The 20,779-nt window shown below is 46.4% G+C and overlaps 2 protein-coding genes across 3 annotated transcripts in view; both read right to left on the minus strand.

Annotated features, from left to right (window-relative positions):
- ELK1 (ETS transcription factor ELK1) overlaps window positions 1-8,023 on the minus strand; it is a 15,976-nt gene extending 7,953 nt beyond the window's left edge. Inside the window, exon 1 of one of the 2 annotated variants that reach the window (XM_017874084.1) lies at window positions 7,801-8,023. The gene's annotated coding sequence lies outside the window, so the exon portion shown is untranslated. The remainder of the gene's footprint in view (window positions 1-7,800) is intronic. The other variant, XM_017874076.1, reaches the window with a different exon arrangement.
- A 1,143-nt stretch (window positions 8,024-9,166) lies between these two features.
- On the minus strand, window positions 9,167-16,523 carry UXT (ubiquitously expressed prefoldin like chaperone). The gene is made up of 7 exons (XM_017874097.1): window positions 16,446-16,523; window positions 16,161-16,267; window positions 15,124-15,205; window positions 14,914-14,981; window positions 14,524-14,631; window positions 9,452-9,515; window positions 9,167-9,266 (listed from the first exon to the last, which is right to left on the minus strand). Exons 2-7 carry the CDS (start codon window positions 16,256-16,258, stop codon window positions 9,213-9,215), a joined length of 474 nt encoding a protein of 157 aa, XP_017729586.1. The 5' UTR covers window positions 16,259-16,267; window positions 16,446-16,523; the 3' UTR covers window positions 9,167-9,212.
- Between the last annotated feature and the right edge of the window lie 4,256 nt (window positions 16,524-20,779).

Genomic DNA, 20,779 nt, shown 5'->3' on the forward strand with positions numbered 1-20,779 from the left:
TTTTTTTGAGATGGAGTATCTCTCTGTCGCCCAGGCTGGAGTGCAGCGTAGTGGCACAATCTTGACTCACTGCAACCTCTGCCTCCCAGGTTCAAGTGATTCTCGTGCCTCAGCTTCCCGCATAGCTGGGATTACAGGTACCCACCACCACGCCCGGCTAATTATTGTATTTTTAGTAGAGACATGGTTTCACCATGTTGGCCAGGCTGGTCTTGAACTCCTGGCCTCAAGTGATCCACCCACCTCCCACCTTGGCCTTCCAAAGTGCTGGGATTACAGGCGCGAGACACCACGTTCGGCCCTGAATGTTCTCTTTCTCGATGACAGCAATAATTAACATCTATTGAGAGCTTAATACACATCAGGCACTGTTCTAAGCAGAGGCAATATGACCTGCTGGACAACTGCCCAGGCACTAGGGCCAGACTGCCAGTGTTTGAATCCTGGTTCTGCCACTTATTAGCTGTGTGACCCTGTGCATATTCTTTTTCTTTTTTTTTAGAAATGGGGTCTCACTACGTTGCCCAGGCTGTTCTTGAACTCCCAGGCTCAAGCAATCCTCTCTCCCTGGCCTCCTAAAGTGCTAGGATTATAGGCATGAGGCACCACGCTTGGCTGATATTCTTTAACCTCTTTGTACCTCAATTGTCTCATATGTAAAACAGGGATAATGATATGCCCATTGCTAAAATGGGGATAACAATACCTAGTTCATAGAGATATTGTATAGATTAAATATTATATGCCTGAGGTATATGATAAGCTCTAAATATTAGTTTCTGATTTGTTCATAGTCCCTTATCTGCTATTCCAAAATCCAAAATGCTCTAAAAGCAGAAAGCTTCTTATACCTCTTTTGGCAGCAAAACCTGATTTGAAATGAAACAAGGCCCTTTCTGGTCTTTATTGATTCTCACTTAGTGTGAGAGTGTTCATACATTTTGCTGCATAAATATGAACACAGCCGATTGCAGAGCTTACTAAGGGGTGTTATGTAACATCGTATATGCATCATGTTACCTTTCTGAAATCTGAAGAAATCGAAATTCTGAAACGCCTCTGGCACCAGGGGTTTTGGGTAAGGGCATATACACCTGTACTGTTATATTTTTTTTATGGGCTTTGACTCATTTATCCCTTATTACGCCTCTGAGAAGTAGGTAGTCTTACTGTCATTAATTTATAAATGAGGCAGTGGAGGCACAAATGTCTACGTACCTTCCACAGTCCACAAGTGGCAGAGCCAGCATTTGGAGCCAGGCAGTCAGGTTCCAGTTGGCTAAGCATTTCACCATTAGACTAAATGGAGCCTCACACCAACTGCTCCCTCTTAGCATGTCCCTCAAAGAACAGGATCCTCCCTGTCACCCCATTAGTGCTTTCTTTCCTGAGAGCAAACTGGAAATAAACATGAGCTTCCTGTTCAATTATACAAGTCACAAAGCCATGAAGTGTCCGATTAGAGAGTCCTGTCACCAGAGACCTCACTGAATTTGTTTTGCAGGCAGGCTTGTTTCAAAAGCCCAAAGAGTTCAGAGTGACTCCTGGTGGCAAAGACAGGCAATTTTACCAGTTCCTCTTTCAGCTGCAACAGAACCTATCAGCTGAGTGAAAGGTCACGGTGGGCTTCCAGCTTCAATAGCACATACGGCTTTGTATTTTGTAATTTCTCCCACTTGACCCCTCATAAGAGTTCTAGCAATCTGCCTTGCTTGGATATGTTTACTTCTTTCCATTTCCTTCACTTAGCAAGCTTTTGGTGAGTGGGCCAGGTGCTGCGGATACAGCCGAGAACGAAACAGACAACAATCCCTGCTCCAGAGGAGCTCACATCTTAGCAGGGAAGGCAGGTGAGAAACAAGGCAAACATGTACAAGAGTGCGTTGAATGGTGGGAAGGGTTATGGGAAAAGAAATCAGGCAGGGGAGAGTTGTTACTTTCACATGGAGAGTCAGGGGAGAGTAGTCACCAAGGAGGGGACAACTGGGCAGAGACCTGAAGGAAGTGAAGGAACTGGGCTCGTGAGTATCTGAGAGCAGCGAGCCAGGTGGAAGCGGCAGCCAGTGTGAAGGGCCCAAGGCTGGAGACTGGTAGGTGACATGGGGAGAGGAGGCCGGCATGGGTTGGGGGGAGAGCAGGGAGGCAGCGGGAGAGGTGAACAGAGTGACGGGGGCCAGACTGAGCCAGGCTTTTTCGGGCGTTGTCAGGACGTTGAGTGAGACAGGAGCCACGAGAGGGTTGTGAACAGAGGGATGACAGGCTGTGACTGAGATTTTAACAGGATCCCCCTGGCGGTTGTGAGGAGAATAGACTATCGGGGCTGAAGAGGCCACTGTGGTAGACGATGGTGGTAGCAGTGGGGCTGGCGAGAAGTGGCTGGGTTCTGGAGAAAGCCTGAACACAGAATAGGACTTGCTGACAGATAGCATGCCTGGGGGAGGTGAGAGAAGGGTCCAGGGTGAGTCTAGGTTTGTGGCCTAATTACCCACAAGGACAGCATTGTGGTCAGCTGAGGTGGGAGCCTCGCAGGAGAGTAAGTTTTGAGGGGGGTCACGCCAGTTTTGGAGATGGTCAGTTTCAGAGGCCTGTCAGACACCTACGGGTATGCTATGAATACATTTTAATAATTTGAAAATGCAAGCCAGGCATACGATGCTTACCATGTGCTGCACACTCTTTGAATCATTTAACTCACTGAATCCTCAAACCACCATTAAAGGGTGGGGATTATCATTTCCTCCATTTTCCACATCAGGCAATGGAGGTACAGAGAAGTAACCTGCCCAAGTCACACAGCTAGAAGTCGGCAGAGCCGGAATTCAAAACATAAGTGGTATGGCTCTAGTGAGCAATCCTAGCCACCTTACACCACCAGTTCTCCATGAAGAGAAACAGAGAAGGGTAAGATCCTAGAGAGTGACAGGAATGCTGTTTTACACAGGGTGTGCAAGGAGTTCTTCCCCAAGGAAGGGACACCTGGCCTGAAGGAGGGGAGGTAGCAAGCCAGGCTGCCCTCTGTGGGGGAGGGCCTCCAGGCGGAGTGAACGGCGTGTACAAAGGCTCTGAGGTAGCCACCCTGAACTATCTACCGTTCCGAGACAGTTCCAACCTCTGAGGGTAAGCACGGGCTGCTCTCCCCTCAGGGGAGCTCTTCCCTCACTTCATGGACTCAATTACACAATCATCACGTTCCAGGAAGAATTCATTCTTCCTCTGCGTGATCAAAGGTGCCAAATAACCTGCCTGCTCTTGCAAATCTGTTCTTTCTGGGTCTTCAGCCTTATGTTCCTCTGCCCCTGTTCTGGCTATTCTGGCTCAAGGTTACCTTGGGCAAGTTACTCAGCCTCTCTGTGCCTCTTTCCTCATCTGTAAAATGGGGATATTTTACTCTCAAAGTCAAATATTCTCAAAAGTACACGTACCCTCCAAGGCTTCTGTGAGGATTAAATGTGTCAATTCTGTAAAATACTTCTGTAAAAGACTTAAGGAGGGATTGACTTTTTTTTTTTTTTACAAGTACCATTGTTAGGAACTTTTTTATACATGTGCCTTTGTATAGCATATTCCAAACACCATAGTGTAACAATGAATCTTTACTGAAATAACACTACCCAGGTACAACAAAATCAAATCACTCTTAGAAACATCTTTTACGCCTGTGCCTTTAGGAGAGTGTATTACACACACCACAGTGGTCATTTTTATTTATTTATTTATTTCAGAAACAGGGATCTCACTATGTTGCCCAGGCTGGCCTGGAACTCCTGGGCTCAAGTAATCCTCCCACCTCAGCCTCTGTGCCCAGTTACATACCACAGTTTTGTGAACACATTCTTTCAATGCAACAACACAGTCCTTATTCACATATACAACTAGCACTCTTAGAAACAGCTTTCATACCTGTGCCTTCACAGAGCATATTACATACCTCAGTCTTGTGAACACATCCTTTTGAAAAGGAGGAAAATCCTTATTCATATATAAACTGACATTCTTAGAAACGTCTTTGATACATATATCTTTTTGTACTGCATTCCAGGCACCACCGTGTGGTAAACATCCTTTGGGGGTTGGTATTTGAACAAAAAAGTGCCTCTGATGTGTGGTAGATACTCCACAGCTATTAGCTATTAGCTAGTGTGTCATCCTTCTCCCCCTGCCCCTGCAATCCTATCTTATGTATCACCTCGACCTGCACTATCTGGCTCCAGTCACCTGTGTGACCTCACCTTCTGCCCCTCCCCGCACTCTGCTCCAGCCACATTGGCCACCTTGATGTTCCTTGAACATGGCAGGCACCATCGCACCTCAGGGCCTTTGCACTGGCACTTCCTTCTGCCTGCTATGCTCTTCCCCTAGACATTAAGGCTCCCTCCCTCTTCACCGTGAGGCCCTAATTCAAGAGTCATCTTCCCTGTGCCTAAGATTTCAACCACTCCCCAGTACTCGATTCCTACCTGCCCTATTTCATTATTTCTTTTCAGCATTTGTCTACTATGCTAATTTAACTTATTTATTTTGTTCACATAGTCTGTCTCCCCAACTTGGTTTTTTTTTTTTTTGAGACAGAGTCTCACTCTGTCCACCCAGGCTGGAGTGCAATCTTGGCTCACTGCAACCTCTGCCTCCTAGGTTCAAGCAATTCTCCTGCCTCAGCCTCCCAAGTAACTGGGATAACAGGCACACGCCACCATGCCCAGCTAATTTTTTGTATTTTAGTAGAGACGGGGTTTCACCGTGATGCCCAGGCTGGTCTCGAACTCCTGAGCCCAGGCAATCCGCCCACCTCGGCCTCCCAAAGTGCTAGGATTACAGGCGTGAGCCACCGCACCCGGCCTCCCCAACTTTAATAAATGTCTGCTCCACAAGCACAGATATTTCGGCCTGTTTCGTTCCTTGCCACATTCCAGCACCTAGAAGAGTGCCTGGTACTCACGAGGGGCTCAGTAAAGGTTGGTTGCATGAACAGTCCCAACTAACTAGCTCTCATATCCCTTCTTCTTCCCCATCTGACCCCTATGCTGGTGTCTGAAATTATCTTTTTCCCATTTATTCATGGGATAAATTCTTAGTGAGCATCTGCTGTTTACCTGGTACATTTTCAGTTGCTGGAGACAGAGTAGTGAATGAGCAGACAAAAACTGAGTCCTCATGGGACTCACATTCTAATGTGGAGAGAGACAACAACCCACACAGTGTGTCAGACAGTGATAAAGGGCAAAGAGACAAAGCAGGGACCTGGCTTGAGCCCTGCTGGGTGTGCAGCTTCAGATGGCCAGGGAGGGGTTGACTTTTTTTGTTTTTACAAGTAGCATTGTTAGGAACTTCTTCTTTATACATGTGCCTTCGTATAGTATATTCCAAGCACCATGGTGTGACAATCAATCTTTACTGAAATAACACTACCCAGGTACAACAAAATCAAATCACTCTTAGAAAAATCTTTTATGCCTGTGCCTTTAGAAGAGTGTATTACACACACCACAGTGGTTATTTTTTCGTTTTTATTCAGAGACAGGGATCTCGCTATATTGCCCAGGCTGGCCTGGAACTCCTGGGCTCAAGCAGTCCTCCCACCTCGGCCTCCAGAGTAGTTGGGACTATAGGTGCACACCCGTGCCCAGCTACACACCACAGTTTTGTGAACACATTCTTTCAATGCAACAACACAGTCCTTATTCACATATACAACTAGCACTCTTAGAAACAGCTTTTATACTTGTAACTTTGCAGAGCATATTACATACCTCAGTCTTGTGAACACATCCTTTTGAAAAGGAGGAAAATCCTTACTCATATATAAACTGGCATTCTTAGAAACATCTTTGATACATGTATCTTTTTATACTGCATTCCACACACCACAGTGTGGTAAACATCCTTTGGAGGTTGGTATTTGAACAGAGTGCTGAAAGGAACCATGCAGAGATCCGGGGGTGGTGTTCAAGGCACAAAGAACAGCCAATGCAAAGGCCCTGAGGCTGGCCCATGCCTGCTATGTTTGAGGAGCTGTGTGGTGGAGCCAGTGTGGTTGGAGCACAGTAAGGGGGTGGGAAGGTATAGGCGGCAATGCTAGAAAGGTTACTTGTTTCACCTTTAATTCACAGGTAATATTTATTTACACTGGAGGGGATTCTAGTTCTGATCCCCATTTCACAAATGAAGAAAAGGCACAGAGAGGAAGTGGTTAAATCACACATCGAAGGTCACACAGCTGCTGGGATTGGGGGGTGGGTGGGTGCTGAGAGAAGGTGGGGAATGAAGACCACTCTGCAGGCAGAGAGAACAGCAAGAACAAAAGCTTGGAGGTGGGAACTAATTTGGTTTTTAAGGACTGAGGCCTCACGTGGGGTGGGATGGGGTCTAAGAGGGGAGCCTCAAAAATTATCCTGTGTCCTGAGTACTTCCTGGGCCACCTTTGAGTAAGGAATTTAACCTCCCTATGGCCCAGCTCGCTCACTACCTATCTCATGGGGTTGTGGTGAGGATTAAAGGAACTCATTCATATGAAACACTCTGCCTGATACACAGCAGGTGCTCAATAAACGCTAGCTCCTACTGGCATTACTCTCATCACTGGTGCTAATGTATTCACTTATTGTAGTGAGGCAGAACGTCTTTGTGGTTACTAGTGTGATCAGGCTGACCCACTATTAAGAGGTGAGGGACAGGCAAGGCCATACACTGCTACACAAGGAAAAGAGGATCAGCACGTTCTCTTCTGGGAAGGGAAAAAAAAAGAAGGAAATTGAAAGTACACGGCCGACCTTCCCCCAATTACAAAGCACTGGACTCACGGGAGGGTATGCGGGGGACTGTGCAAGCATACAGGGGTGTGGGGGAGGAAGGCCAATGAACAGATCCACTGCAAAGGGAGGGGTGATGAGGCTCATCACCTGAGGGGAAGGGGAGCAGAAAACCTTACAGACTCCTGCACCACAGTGAAGGGAGAGAAAAGCCATCACACAGACTGATTCAAAGCAGAGAGGGAAAAGGCTATGGACTGAGCTACTGAAAATAGGGAGATATAAAGCACTAAACTGACCCACTATTAAAAATAAGAGAGAACCCCAAGGGCTAGAGTGACAATCTACGAAAAAGAGAGGGCAGATAGGGCAATGGACTGATAGCTAAAGGGACGTGAATCCAAACATGAAGACTGATCCACTATAAAATGGTGGGTGGTGGGGGGGCGGGGGGGGAGAGTGGTTCTGAAAAAGCCATGGAACTGATGCATTGGGGGAATGGAGGAGGACAGGAATACAAACTCAGGTAGGGGACTCACTGTAAAGAGGGGATGCGGATGAGGGGTGGCGGCGCCAACGGATTATTTCGCTACAATGTACAGAAGAGTGGGGGGGGAAAAAATAAACAAGGAAGGCCAGACGGGTCTTCGAAAGTTGAGGCCTAGGAAAATCCAAACACTCCAGAATACACCTACTATAATAAGGGGGTCTGAACACTGTCACAGGCTGGTCCCATAAGTGGGGGTGGGTGGGGGCGGGTGGGGTAGGGGAAAGACCTTATGGACGAGTCCACCCTAGTTGGGCCCGTGGGGAAAAACATAAGCACGCAGGACCGATCATTACACAACGGCGAGGGGAGGTTAGGCCACGGTCAGATCCACTACAAGGGACGAAGGGCTTGAGCAATGCCACACGCAGGTCCACCAGCCGTGGTGGTGGCGGCGGGGAGTCGAACACCAGCAGGCCACCAGCCAAGCCACATCCTTTGCGCGGGGGCGGGAAGGATACGTGGGGTCACGGACGGGGCCCTCCACCCTCCAGGCCCAGAGCTCACCTGTGTGTCGCGTGGCAGTGGCGTTGGCAATGTTGGCAGCTCCGGGGGGCGGGGGCTCCATACGCGGCCCCACCGCCCCCCAGGCCTGGGTTCCGAGGCGGCGGTGGCGGTGGCGGCGGCGGCGGTGGCGGTGGCGGCGGCGGCGGCAGCACCTAGAAGCCGCCCCTGCGTTTCCCTACAGCTCACGTGGGCCCGGGGAGGAGGAGCCCAGTGTCCCGCCGCTCGCTGATTGGCCAAAGCGCTATTAATCGGCCGCAAGGCCTCGGGGGGTTGGGGGACGGGCCCTTCCCCACAGAGCTGTGCCGTGATTGGCCTAAGCGGAAATGATGGAACGCTCACGGCCCCTGGAGTCCCGAGGAGGCGCGTTCGGCCTTCCCGGTGCTCTAAGCCGATTGGCTCAAGGACTGACGGACTGTGAGCAACTGCCGAGGTTCGGGGCGTGTGTGTAGGGGGCGGGGGGCTGCCTCACACTGATTGGCTTACACGGGATTGATGGAAGACAGCCTCCAAGGACGGGGGTGGGTAGCCCTGTTTATCTCTGATTGGCGGATGAGGGACTCCTAGACCCCTGCCAAAACACCAAGGGGGTGGTGCCGCACGCCACGCTGCTCAGCGGAAGCAGGACTTGTATAGAAATGGGCGTAGCAGCCGGCGGGAGTGGGTCGGGCTGGGCTCCGCGTAGGCGGGCAGGGCAATTCTATGGTTAGAGAAGACCATAGAGCTGGGTAGAAGACGAATTTAGAACACAGCGGAGGTAGGAGGGCAGGATGGCTGTCAGGCACACGAAGGAGCATTGAGTGGCAGAAGCGCAATGCCTTCAGAGGGCAGAGTTGAACTGTGGCCAGAGTTAAAAAGGGGAGGAACCTGGCTCTGCGTTGATTGGCGGAGGCTGGACTCAACCTAGAATAGGGGCCGGACTAGGGAGAGCGGGATCCAGCTCCGTGCCTATTGGAAGCTGGAACCACTTACAATAGCAGGGGCTAGGACAAGGTAGGGCTGAGACGGATTTAGGGTAACGACTGGGTGTGTGAAAGGGTAAACCTTAGGGCCCTCGTTCCCTTTTGGAACGAACAAACCTCCACCATGAATTGGCCCATTCTCTATGGCAATTCAAAGGGTGGTGTCAAGGAAAAGGAATGGAAGGGTGAGGTGGGGGCCCAGGTTGCCAAAATGACAGGAGAGAGGGCAGTGCACAAGGTCAACTGGCAAATGCTGCCGGGCAACAGGCTGGAGGCAGGACTGTTGGGGCATCTTAGAGGTTCCACAGAGAGACTGGATCTCTGGGTCTCTCAGTAACTTTGTGCCCTAGGAACAGGCCCCCGTGGCAACCAGCAGGGTTTATGGGGAAAAAGAAGGGCCATGTGACTCAAAGGCATTCAGGCTCTTTAATGTCTGAGGATGGGGGGAAGAAGTCAATGGTGAGGCTTCTCTGGGAAATTCTGCAGGCCTTGTAGTTCTCTAAGCCCCTGAAAAAGAGGACAGAAGAGACTGAACAAAGATTGAGTCTGGGTTACGCCCCCAGGCTTGCTCTGACCTCCCTCCCTTGACTCCAGTTTAAAGGGAAAGATGGTCCTTCTCTTCTTTCGCTCTCTCCCTTCTTCAGGTCACCACCCTAAACACAGAGTCTGGTAGTGGGGTGAGCTGCTCTCACCTCTAGCAACATGTGGATATGGGCTTTGATATTCATGGAGTCCTTGGTGAGGCTGTTGCTGAGCCTAGAGAAAAGAAACAAAGGGCAAAATGGGACCCACTTATGAGTATGAGGAGGACCCTTCCTTATCACTTCAAGATCTACTTATATCTTGGATGATTTCCACCTGGCTCACTCCTATGCAGAAGTGCCAAGCCACCATCTGGTTTTCACTGATTCAAAGATTATTAAATGCCTACTGTATGCCAGGCGATTTTAGGCACTGGGGAGATAGCAGCAAACACAACAAACAAAACTCCTGGCCTGATGGACTTCAAATTCTTGTAAAGACAGACAGACAAAAAAAATGATGGAATAAAAGATGTGTCAGATGGTTCTAACTACAATAAAAAAATTTTAAAATGAGAGAATAAGGAGTACGGGATTGGGGGGCTGCAATTTTAAATAAAGGGCTCAGGGATGGCTTCACTGAGAAGCACTTGAGTAAAAAGACTTAAAGACAGTGAATTTTGAGTAGGGTGGCTATATGGAGGATGTGTTCCACACACAAGGGGCAGCAAACACAAAGGCACTGAGGTGGGTGTGTGCCTGGCATGTTTGAGGTGCAGCCAAGAGGCCACTCTGGCTGAAGGAGAATAAGTGAAGGGGGAACGTAAGAGGTGAGGTCAGAGAGGTAATGAGGGAGGCAGACTGTGTGAAGCTTACAAGGCCATGGTAAGGACCCTGGCTTTGACCTTAAGTGAGATGGGAGCCAAGGGAAGGTTGTGGCAGAGGAAGGAGGTTGAATTACATGAACCAGTCAGTTGACTCCTTTTCTCTAAGCCAGTTTGGATCAGATCTCACCCAAAAGAATCCTAATTGATATAAAGGGTCAAGGAAGGCCTTTCTGAAGAATGAAGAATGAGAAGGAACCGAAGAATGCCTAATGGTTAAGCAGTAGGAAAGTCTTTTCCACAAAAAGGCCAAGAGGCAACAAAGAGCTGTTTGAGAGGCAGTGAGGTCAGAGCGTTAGAAATTAAGTGAGTGGTGAGGGAAAGTGGCGTAAGACAAGGTCCAAGAGGTAGGAGGAGATTAGATCAGGCAGGGTCTTGATATAATGATAAGGAATGTGGATTTTATTGTGCTGTCAATGTAGGAGTCAGTTTGAGGGGTAAATGAAACTAAATACTGTTGGAAAAGTAGAGAGCAATAAGACAGGATGTTAAATTGGAAAAACAAGTAGTATGAACTCATGTATATACCAATATCTCCCACGTTTTTATTTCTAGCCCAGAACTCTCTTGAACTTGACTAGGAGTTTTAATGACATCTTCTAAAACTTCACTTCAGTGTTTAATAAGTACCTCATACTTAACAGGTTCCAGACTAAACTTCTGACCTTCCCCTCCAAATCTACTCCTCCCCTATCTTCTCCATCTCAGATAATGGCAATTCCATCCTTCCAGCTGCTCAGCCAAAAACCTGGACTCCTCTCTCTCTCACACTTCACATCCAGTCAGCCATTCTTCTTAAAATCACGACTGTTCCATTGCAGGTAATGCTTCTGATCTCCATGATATGCTTTCTCCATAGCACTGTCAACATCTGACATTCTACATCATTCATTTATTGTTTGTCTCCCCTGACTAGAATGTCAGCCGTATGAGGGCAGATTTTGGTCTTTTTTGTTTCCTGCTCTATCCCCAAGGACCAGAACAATGTGGGGCACAGAGCAGGCACCCAACGTATGCTGAATGAATAAGTGATTACTCCATTCAAAGGAACCTGAAGTTGGTTGAGTGTATGTTTAGGGACAGGAAATACATGAAGTATGGGTGTTGTTGCCAGAGAGCAAGAATACTTTCAAGAATATTCTGGGGGTAGTGCTTAAAGAACGGAAGAATGAACCTGATCAGCTCCTAAGGGACAATTTGAACATCAAAAAAGAGAACAAAATTAGTTAATGGTATCAGCTTAGCTTATGAAAACCTATGAGTTCAACACTTTAAAAGGGAGAAAAATAGAGTTCACCAAATGCTAGCTGTTGCTATGTGGAGAAGCAAATTACTACTGATTTAGTATGTAAGGCAGTGTGAATAGTCATATAGTTATGCTGTTTCTTCTTCTTTTTCTTTTTTGAGATGGAGTCTCACTCTGTCGCCCAGGCTGGAGTGCAGTGGCGTGATCTCAGCTCACTGCAACCTCCACCCTCTGAGTTCAAGTGATTCTCCTACCTCAGCCTCCCGAGTAGCTAGGATTACATGCGTCTGCCATCGCTCCTGGCTAATTTTTTGTATTTTTAGTAGGGACAGGGTTTCACCATCTTGGTCAGGCTGGTCTTGAACTCCTGACCTCGTGATCCACCCGCCTCAGCCTCCCAAAGTGCTGGGATTATAGGCGTGAGCCACCGTGCCCAGCCTTTATGGTGTTTCTTCTATAATTACGTGTCTATTCATGAGATATGGATGCGTACTCCTTTCTGTGTCACCAGGAAAGAATACACAGAGATTTCATCCTTTCTACTTCCCAAACAAAGAAATATACTAAGAACAGGAAGAACTGACACTTTTGATCACATGGAATGACCAGAAAGTTAGTTCAAAGTATATCCCATGTAACCAAATATTTTAAAGAGGAGAGCCAGCTACATAGACTCAAGTCTTCACCTCTTAGAAAAATCAAACTTCTAGACAGTCCTACTAATTACAATAAAGCAGTAAGAGTCAACCATATTTTTCATCACACTAATAGACCAGGTCAGTATATCAAAAAGACCAGGCAAGGGAGGCAGGCACTGACAATTTAAATACTTCATTTTGGGGAAGTACATGGAGTCTCAAAATAATTAAAATCTATTTGATAGGCTCAGAAATCCTGTGACATAACAAGGAAAGCCTTCTTATACAAACTGGACTTTAGCTGGGCGTGGTAGCTCACACCTGCAATCCCAGCACTTTGGGAGACTGAGGTGGGCGGATCACCTGGGTCGGAGTTTGAGACCAGCCTGGCCAACATGGCAAAACCCTGTCTCTACTAAAAATACAAAAATTAGCCGGGAGTGGTGGTGGGTGCCTGTAGTCCCAACAAGTTGGGAGGCTGAGGCAGGAGAATCCCTTAAGCCCAGGAGGCAGAGGTTGCAGTGAGCCAAGATCGCACCATTGCACTCCAGCCTGGGCGACAAGAGCAAAATTCCTTCTCAAAAACAAACAAACTAGACTTGGTCTAAATGACCATCAGTTCAGAATTGTGTTGACCATGAAAGCAGGCCATTTAATTAAACTATATGCTAATTGGTCTGAACACCAAGAATCAGAAATCTCAGCAGGTCTGAGGTTCTTTTGGGTCCACTAACACCTGCTAGTCCTTCCCATGACTGGAAAGGTTTGAAAAGAAAAAAATTACTGAAACCCTAAGGGAGGCAACTCTGGAAAAAATGAATGTAGGAAGACATAAATGTAACCAACAAAGAAGTTTAGATCAATTGTATTCACACTTGTGAGATGTTGTTAATCTAAGTGTATTTCTCAGTGCCCCCATGCTCATTCCATTGAAACCAAGCTCACCTCTCTTGGTAGTTTCTCTAGCATGCCAGGCACACTATTCCTCTTGCCAGGAATGCTCTTCCCCAGATAGCTCCATGGCTTCTTCACTCAGTCAAATGATTCAAATGTCCCTTCCTCTGGGAGGCCTTCCCTAGCTACATTTCAAATCCCTCATCTATGCTCCTAACTGCCCTTCCCTGCACAAAACCGTAAATCAAGCTTGTCCAACCCTCAACCAGTGGGCCACATGCGGTCCAGGATGGCTTTGAATGCAGCCCAACACAAATTCATAAACTTTCTTAAAACACTATGTGATTTTTTTGCAACTTTTTTTTTTTTTTTTTAGCTCATCAGCTATCATTAGCATTAGTGTATTTTATGTGTGGCCCAAGACAAATCTTCTCCCAATGTGGCCCACGGAAGCCAAAAGATTGGACACTCCTGCCTTAAACTCAACTGGAGCCCACACTTTCTCTCCCCATCACCACCAACACATATCTGCTTCAATAACCACTTTAATTTGCATCCAGCATACCCTTTCAAATTATTTCAACAAACATAAAGCCAGGCAGAGCGGTGCGCCTATAGTCCCAGTTACTTGGCAGGCTGAAGCAAGGGGAGTGCTTGAGCCCAGGAGTTTGAGGACGTAGTATGCTATGATCGCAGCTGTAAACAGTCACTGCTTTCCAGCCTGGGCAACACAGCGAGACACCATCTCTTAAAAACAAAAACAGAGTGTCTACTATATGTTTGTACTACTCTAGTCACCTGGGGTATAAACCAAATCTCCCCCTTTGTAAAACTTACATTCTAATTGGAGGAGACAATATGAGAAAGCAAGAAATTACATAGTAAATATTAGGGGGTGATAAGTGTTAGGGAAAAAAAGTAGACGGAGGGGAATCAAGCATGCCAGGGGCTATGATTTTAAAGTTAGGTTACAGAGGGCCTCATCGAGGAAGTGACATTTAAGCGAGATGAGTGAGGAGAAAGGAAGCCATGTGGGTACTGGGGAAAAGGGCAGTGCAGGCAGAGAGAACAGCTACGGCAATTGCCCTGGGGTGGGATCATTCTTGGGGTGCTGAAAGAAGCATGTGAAGGTCAGTGTGGCAGGAACACAGTGAATGAATAGTAAAATTAGCAGGAAGTGAAATCACAGGTAACTAGTTTTCTTGTTACCAATTCTAACAGGCTGAGACCTCATGGATCTGGTCATAATTGTATTTATGTGTAACAGTATAGTCCTTCTAGATTGTAAGCCTTCAAGGAACTTTTCTGTCTTGTTCACTGCTGCATTCCCACTGCTAAGCACAGTGCCTGGCATACAGAAGATTCCCAATAAATGTCTGCATGAATGAACGATACAAAGATCATTTTTTGAATGCTTATTATGTGCTATACATGGGCTTTGCAACCACATTTCTTCAGCCCCAGCTCTGAGGAGGAAGGGAGATGAGTCCTTAAGTATCATTCTAGGCAGCCATGGGGAAAGGGAGAAGAGTGCTGGAAATGGTGGTGTTTTTACACACTATCCTCATGGAATGGACTTACTCTGTGAGGAGAGAGCTCTTACGATCAATGAACTTGAGAGCTTCTGCCAGTGTCAACTCCAGGAAAAAACCATATCCCAGGGCCACATAGATGCGTGAAGTATCTGGGCTGAGGAAAGAGAGGTTAGAGGAAGTGTGGGGGAAGTCCTTATCACTGTTTAGCAGAGTTTATGTTTTGCTCCCCACCCTTCCCCAAATTGAGGCTCTGGGAAGGCAGGGATTTTGTCCTATTTTATTCACTGTCACATCCCCAGCACCTAGCTTATATCCTACTGGGATATAAAACCTTGTATAGTGCCTGGTACATAGAAGATACTCAAAAAAATATATGTTGCATGAGGGAAGGGGTAAGCTGAACCCTGTGGGCTCAGAGGGGCAGGTAGATACTCACACCACTGTGTCAACGAAGAAGTTACAGCCCAAATCCACCTGCATATATAACTCCGAGTGCTTAGCTTCCTGTGGGGCCAGGGAAAAAGAGGTAGGGGTCAGTGGTGAACTCTTAGGTCAGGTGACAGGTTTGGCTCTGGAGTCTCTCTTCCCATTTCCCTCCCTTGCCCACACACACCAAAAAAATGATACCCAACCCCATAGTCTTTACCTGGAGTCGCTCAATGACATTTCTCAGTTGAAGGTATTTGGCCAGCTGCTCATATACCTTGTCTCGATGGTCCAGCACCTTTCTGATGGGATGAAAGTACAATGGTGACCAATAGGCAGCCCCATTCCTCCTAGTATACCTCATATCATGACCCTCTGAGACTAAAAAGCTGAAAAGGCTTTTTAGTGTACAAGTTAATTTTGGGCTCTGGGTCAGACTGCCTGGGTTTGGATCTGGGCTCTGTCCTTTATAGATGTGTGACTTTGGCAAGTAAGTAACCTGTTTGGGACTCGGTTTCCCCATTTATAAAATACAGATGACAGTATTACCTTGTAGAGTCATTAGGATTAAATGAGCATTTACTCAAAGCATCTAGAATAATGCCTACCAAATGGTAAACTCTCTATATACGTGTTAGCTATTATTACTATTACTACACTCCCAATACTGAACTCCAATCATAATGTCCCATCCTCACCCTAGAAAAATCCTCCATCCCTTTTAGGACGCTCATAGTCCTAGTTCTGAACACCTTACTTCTTGCTTAGATTAACAAAAATTGCAATAATATTTCTTCATACTTATTGAACCTCTACTATGTTTCAGGCATCCATGCTACTAAATTATTTACAAAGATGGGACATATGAAAAACTCAAAACCACTGCATGGGGAAGGTTCCGGAAAACTCCCCGTTTCACAGAAAAGTTTATAGGGCACAGAAAGGCGAGGTATGACGTATTCACAAGGATGAAGAATGGCCGAGCCAGGATTCGAACCTAAGAACTGTGGTTCCAGAAAACAAGCCCCAATCCGTCAAACATCGGCGCCCGCGCATGCGCTGACACGCCCCCTGCTATGAACGCCACGTCCCAGCCAAACTGCACCCGGGATATCATCCCCACTTCACGCTCCAAGGAGCGCGGGGCCGGACTCTGAACGCCTCGCCCACCAATCCAAAGGGTTGGCCCTAACTCTGAACGCCCCACCCACCACGTGGAATATTCCAAACGCCCCGCCCCCCCCCACTGTCACTCACCGCAAGTCACGCTGCAGCACGTCACTGATGAAGGTCTCGTAGCGCAGTACTTTCTCCCCCGTGGCCTCCACCGCCCGCCGCTTAGGGGGCGTCGCCATGATGGGCTCCTGGGGAGTGGGGAGGGGGAAGACCACGTTGACCGCTCCAGTTTGGCCTCACACACAGTTCATCTCTACCCTCTCAACGCTGGGAATCGACTTGTCCGGCTCAAGCTGGGGATTCAGCCTTCCGCCCCTCCCAACTCGGGGACCCGGCCACCCAGGGACACCCAAGCGCGGCCTTTACCTCAGGGCCGCCAGCTGTAAGAACGGTTGGTAGGAACCGCGGCTTCCGGGTGGCGCGGGTGAATGACGTAAGTGGCAAGCGCGCTGGCCAACCAAATAGCCAGCTGGGGAGGGGCGGGCCTGAGTGGAAGAAGACGGGCCAAAGGGGAGAAGAGAAGGGCGGGGCTTCACGGAATCCGAGGATATCAAAGATGACTAGGGCGTGGGAACAGGCCATCTGGTAATAAACCGGCCAATGGGGGACTGCAAAAGCGGTGCGTGGAGCCTATGGAGACCGTGCGTCGCTGGTGAGGGTGGGATTTAATGGGATTTGGCGGTTCTAAGTTAGGCGCGACGCACAGGTGGAGGTAGAGAGAGGAAGTGAAGAGTTTAATATTTAAAAGGACCTAAGAATTGACTATGGTTCTGGTGTATGAGGAAGATCCCGTGTGATCTGTCGGCTTGGGTATTGATTTGTCATACGGGAGGTTTGGGTTTCACTCCTGGCAATGGGACTGAGTATGAGCACTTAAAAGGTTTTAAACAGAGACAGATTTTCTAAAATTCATCTTTGATAACTCCAGCTCTGTATCCGCAACCTATAACTGAGGCTCAAGCGGAAATTGACAACGCACTATATCTAATCACCTCGTTTGATAGGCAAATGGAGAGGGTGGCTGAAGTCCTCTGCAGAATATTGGCCATCTTGTAGTTAGGCATAGTTCCCATGTTTTTATTTAAATGGTAAGGTTTTGTGAATTTATTCTTATGCACTAGAGTGACTGAGTGAATTTGTTTTCAGGTTAGATTTTTTTTTTTAAATTATACTTTAAGTTCTAGGGTACATGCGCACAACGTGCAGGTTTGTTACATATGTATACATGTGCCATGTTGGTGTGCTGCACCCATTAACTCATTAGGTATATCTCCTAATGCTATCCCTCCCCCCTCCCCCCTCCCAACAATAGGCCCCGATGTGTGATGTTACCCTTCCTGTGTCCAAGTGATCTCATTGTTCAGTTCCCACCTATGAGTGAGAACATGCAGTGTTTGGTTTTCTGTTTCTTGTGATAGTTTGCTGAAAATAATGGTTTCCAGCTGCATCCATGTCCCTACAAAGGACACGAACTCATCCTTTTTTATGGCTGCATAGTTATTCCATGGTGTATATGTGCCACATTTTCTTAATCCAGTCTGTCACTGAAATGCCTTAAATTCAGGTTAGATTTTCAAACAAGAACTTATAACCCAGCAAGAATGGGCCTTTGCCTGGAGAAGAATCCAGACCATGGGATGAATCCCAAATGCTATTTCAATCTATTAGAGCTTAAGAGCCACCCACCCTCGTACCAAGGAAGTCTCCAGATATTTGTGTTTTCATATGAAAAGCAAGTTTTTTTTTTCAAATGCTGAAAACCCAACAAAGTTAAGCCTTTCTTTTCCTTTTCTTTCTCTTTCCCTTCTTTTCTTTCTTTCTTCTTTCCTTCTTCTTTCTTCTTTCTTCTTTCTTTCTTTCTTTCTTTCTTTCTTTCTTTCTTTCTTTCTTCTCTTTCTTTCTTGTTCTCTCTCTCTCTCTTTCTTTCTTTTCTTTCTTTTCTTTCTTTCTTTCTCTTTCTTTCTTTTTCTTTTCTCTTCTTTCTTTCTTCTTCTTCTTTCTTTCTTTCTTTCTTTCTTTCTTTCTTTCTTTCTTCTTCTTTCTTTCTCTCTTTTCCTTCCTTCCTTCCTTTTCCTTTCTTCTTCTTTTTTTTTTTTGACAGAGTCTTTGTCCCCTAGGCTGGAGTGCAGTGGATATGGACCATGACTCACTGCAGCCTCAACCTCCAGGGCTCAAGTTGATCCCTCCCGCCTCAGCCTCCCCGAGTAGCTGGGGACTACTGGCATACACCACCCATGCCCATCTAATTTTTAAAAAAAATTTTGAGGAGACAAAGTCTCACTATGTTGCCCAGGCTGTCTCAAACTCCTAGGCTTGAGTGATTTGGCCCGCCTCGGCCTCCCAAAATGCCAGGATTATAGGCATGAGTCAGCACACTTGGCAAAGTTAAGCTTTTCTTTGCCCTTAGAATGAGATAATTGTAAAATGAAAACATTGAGACTAATTTTTTTTTGTCTGTAAATCTCATGTTACATATAGTTTAAATTACATTGAGTGTGATTGGAATAGATACTAGGTAGACAAATATTATCTAGTTAATCTATACCTACCACTTTCCTGTGAAAAGAGAGAAAAGAAGACATATTTATTTAACAGAGAACACAGTTCTGATGGGCTGGAGATGAGTCTATATAAGTTTATTAACTTACATTTCACAAAAAAGCATTTTTTACTTAAAATATATTTCCAACTTTATTTTTACATTTCAAACCTACAAAAAAGTTGACAGTGAACACTCATATACCCTGCACTTAGGTTCGCCAATTGTTTTATTTTGAATTTTTAAAATTTGTTTAGAGGCAGAGTCTTGCTCTCTTGCCTAGTCTAGAGTGCAGTGGTGTGATCTTGGCTCACTGCAACCTCCGCCACTGGGCTCAAGCGATCCTCCCGCCTAAGCTTCCTGAATAGCTGGGACTACAGGCATGAGCCACCATGCCCAGCTAATTTTTTGTAGAAATGGGGTTTCACCATGTTGCCCAGGCTGTCTCGAACTCCTGAGCTCACTCAGTTCACCCAACTTGGCCTCCCAGGGTGCTGGGATTGCAGGCGTGAGCCACCGCACTCAGCCTGGATTCACTCGTTAATATTTGATCACATTGGCTTTCTTTCCAGACTGCAGGATAATTGTTGACATGGCTGCATAGCATTCCATTCTTTGGATGGCCTCAGATTTTTGAGCCACTCCTCTGTCACTGGATGTTTGAATGTGTCCAGATATTTTCATTGTTATAACCAGGATGGGATAACAGCCTTTGCTGTCAAATTTTTGTGCAGAGCCATGATTATTTCCTTGTGATAAATTCCTAGACGTAGAATTTATAGATTTTTTTTTTTCTTTTTGAGACAGAGTCTCACTTTGTTGCCCAGGCTGGAGTGCAGTGGTGTGATCTCTGCTCACGGCAACCTCTGCCTCCCAGGTTCAAGTGATTCTTCTGCTTCAGCCTCTGGAGTAGCTGGGACTATGGGCACACACTACCATGCCGCCCAGCTAATTTTTGTATTTTTAATAGACACAGGGTTTCACCATGTTGGCCAGGCTGGTCTCGAACTCGTGACCTCAAGTGATCTGCCCACCTTGGCCTCCTAGGATGCTGGGATTACAGGCATGAGCCACCTCACCTGGCTGAATTTATGGATTTAAGGGAGGTCGCTGCATTCTAAATCAAGTGTTGGGTGACAGTGGTATGCATAATAGTGAACCTCCTCATCTAAGCTCTACATCAGGGGTCAGCAAATTATAGCCCCTTGTTTGCTGACCCTTTACCGCTTCCTATAGCCTGCAAACTAGGAATACTATTTACATCTTTAAAGGACTTGAGAAAAGTAAAAAGAGAGTATTTTGTGACACATCAAAATTATATGAAATTTGCATTTTAGTGTCCATTAATAAAATTTTCTTGGGACACAAGTCTTACTCATTCGTTTACATATTGTCTGTTACTGCTTTCATGCTATAAGGGCAGAGTTGAGTAGTTGCCAAAGAGACCACATGGTATGGACATCCTAAAGTATTTACTATCTGGCCTTTTACAGAAAAGGTTTGCCAACCCCTGCTCTGTACAATGTCACCAATATAGAGGTTGGGGCTCTAACTAGGTGGGTCTCCCTGGCTTCCGCTGGCAACCTCTTAACTTGGCTTATGGGTGTGCATTTTCAGGCTGGTGCTTCTGGGAGATAGGAGAAACATAGTCAGCCTGTTTCCAGCTCCAAGATGTGAGATGGACTGTGTCTCTTATGTCTGCATTTACATCTTCTCTCCTTTCCATCCAACTTCCTGCCCCCAGCTCTGACTCATAGGTCTCTGTCTTTGCCTTTTCCCAAGAAGAGCAAGAAATGACTAAGGCCCAGGGGAGGCTGCATTTCCCTGATAGCTAATGATGTAGAACATCTTGCCATGTGCTTATTTGTCATCTACATGTCCTTTATGGTGAAATGTCTCTTCACATTCTTTGCTCATTTTTCAAATGGATTGCTTAAAAAACAAAACAAAACAAAACAAAAAAAACTTGAGTTTTGAGAGTTCCTTACATTCTCTGGGTATGAGTTCTTTGTCAGTTATGTGGTTTGCAAATATTTCCTCCCAGGCTGTAGTTTTTTCCTCTTAACAAGGTCTTTGTTAGAGCAAACACGTTTAATTTTGAAGTCTAGTTTATTGATTTAAAAACATTTTTTTGGATCCTGCTTTTGTTGCTGTGTCTAAG

Source organism: Rhinopithecus bieti, unplaced genomic scaffold (genome assembly GCF_001698545.2).
Source record: "Rhinopithecus bieti isolate Rb0 unplaced genomic scaffold, ASM169854v2 scaffold_1012, whole genome shotgun sequence".
Lineage (NCBI taxonomy): Eukaryota > Metazoa > Chordata > Mammalia > Primates > Cercopithecidae > Rhinopithecus > Rhinopithecus bieti.

Excerpts from the sequence above, each read along its gene's own strand:
- UXT (XM_017874097.1), bottom strand. The coding sequence starts at position 16,258 with ATGGCGACGCCCCCTAAGCGGCGGGCGGTGGAGGCCACGGGGGAGAAA. Across the intron at positions 14,632-14,913 it reads TTCTTCGTTGACACAGTGGT|CCCAGATACTTCACGCATCT; the intron begins GTGAGTATCTAC and ends CTCTTTCCTCAG. Across the intron at positions 9,267-9,451 it reads ATATCCACATGTTGCTAGAG|GGGCTTAGAGAACTACAAGG; the intron begins GTGAGAGCAGCT and ends CCTCTTTTTCAG.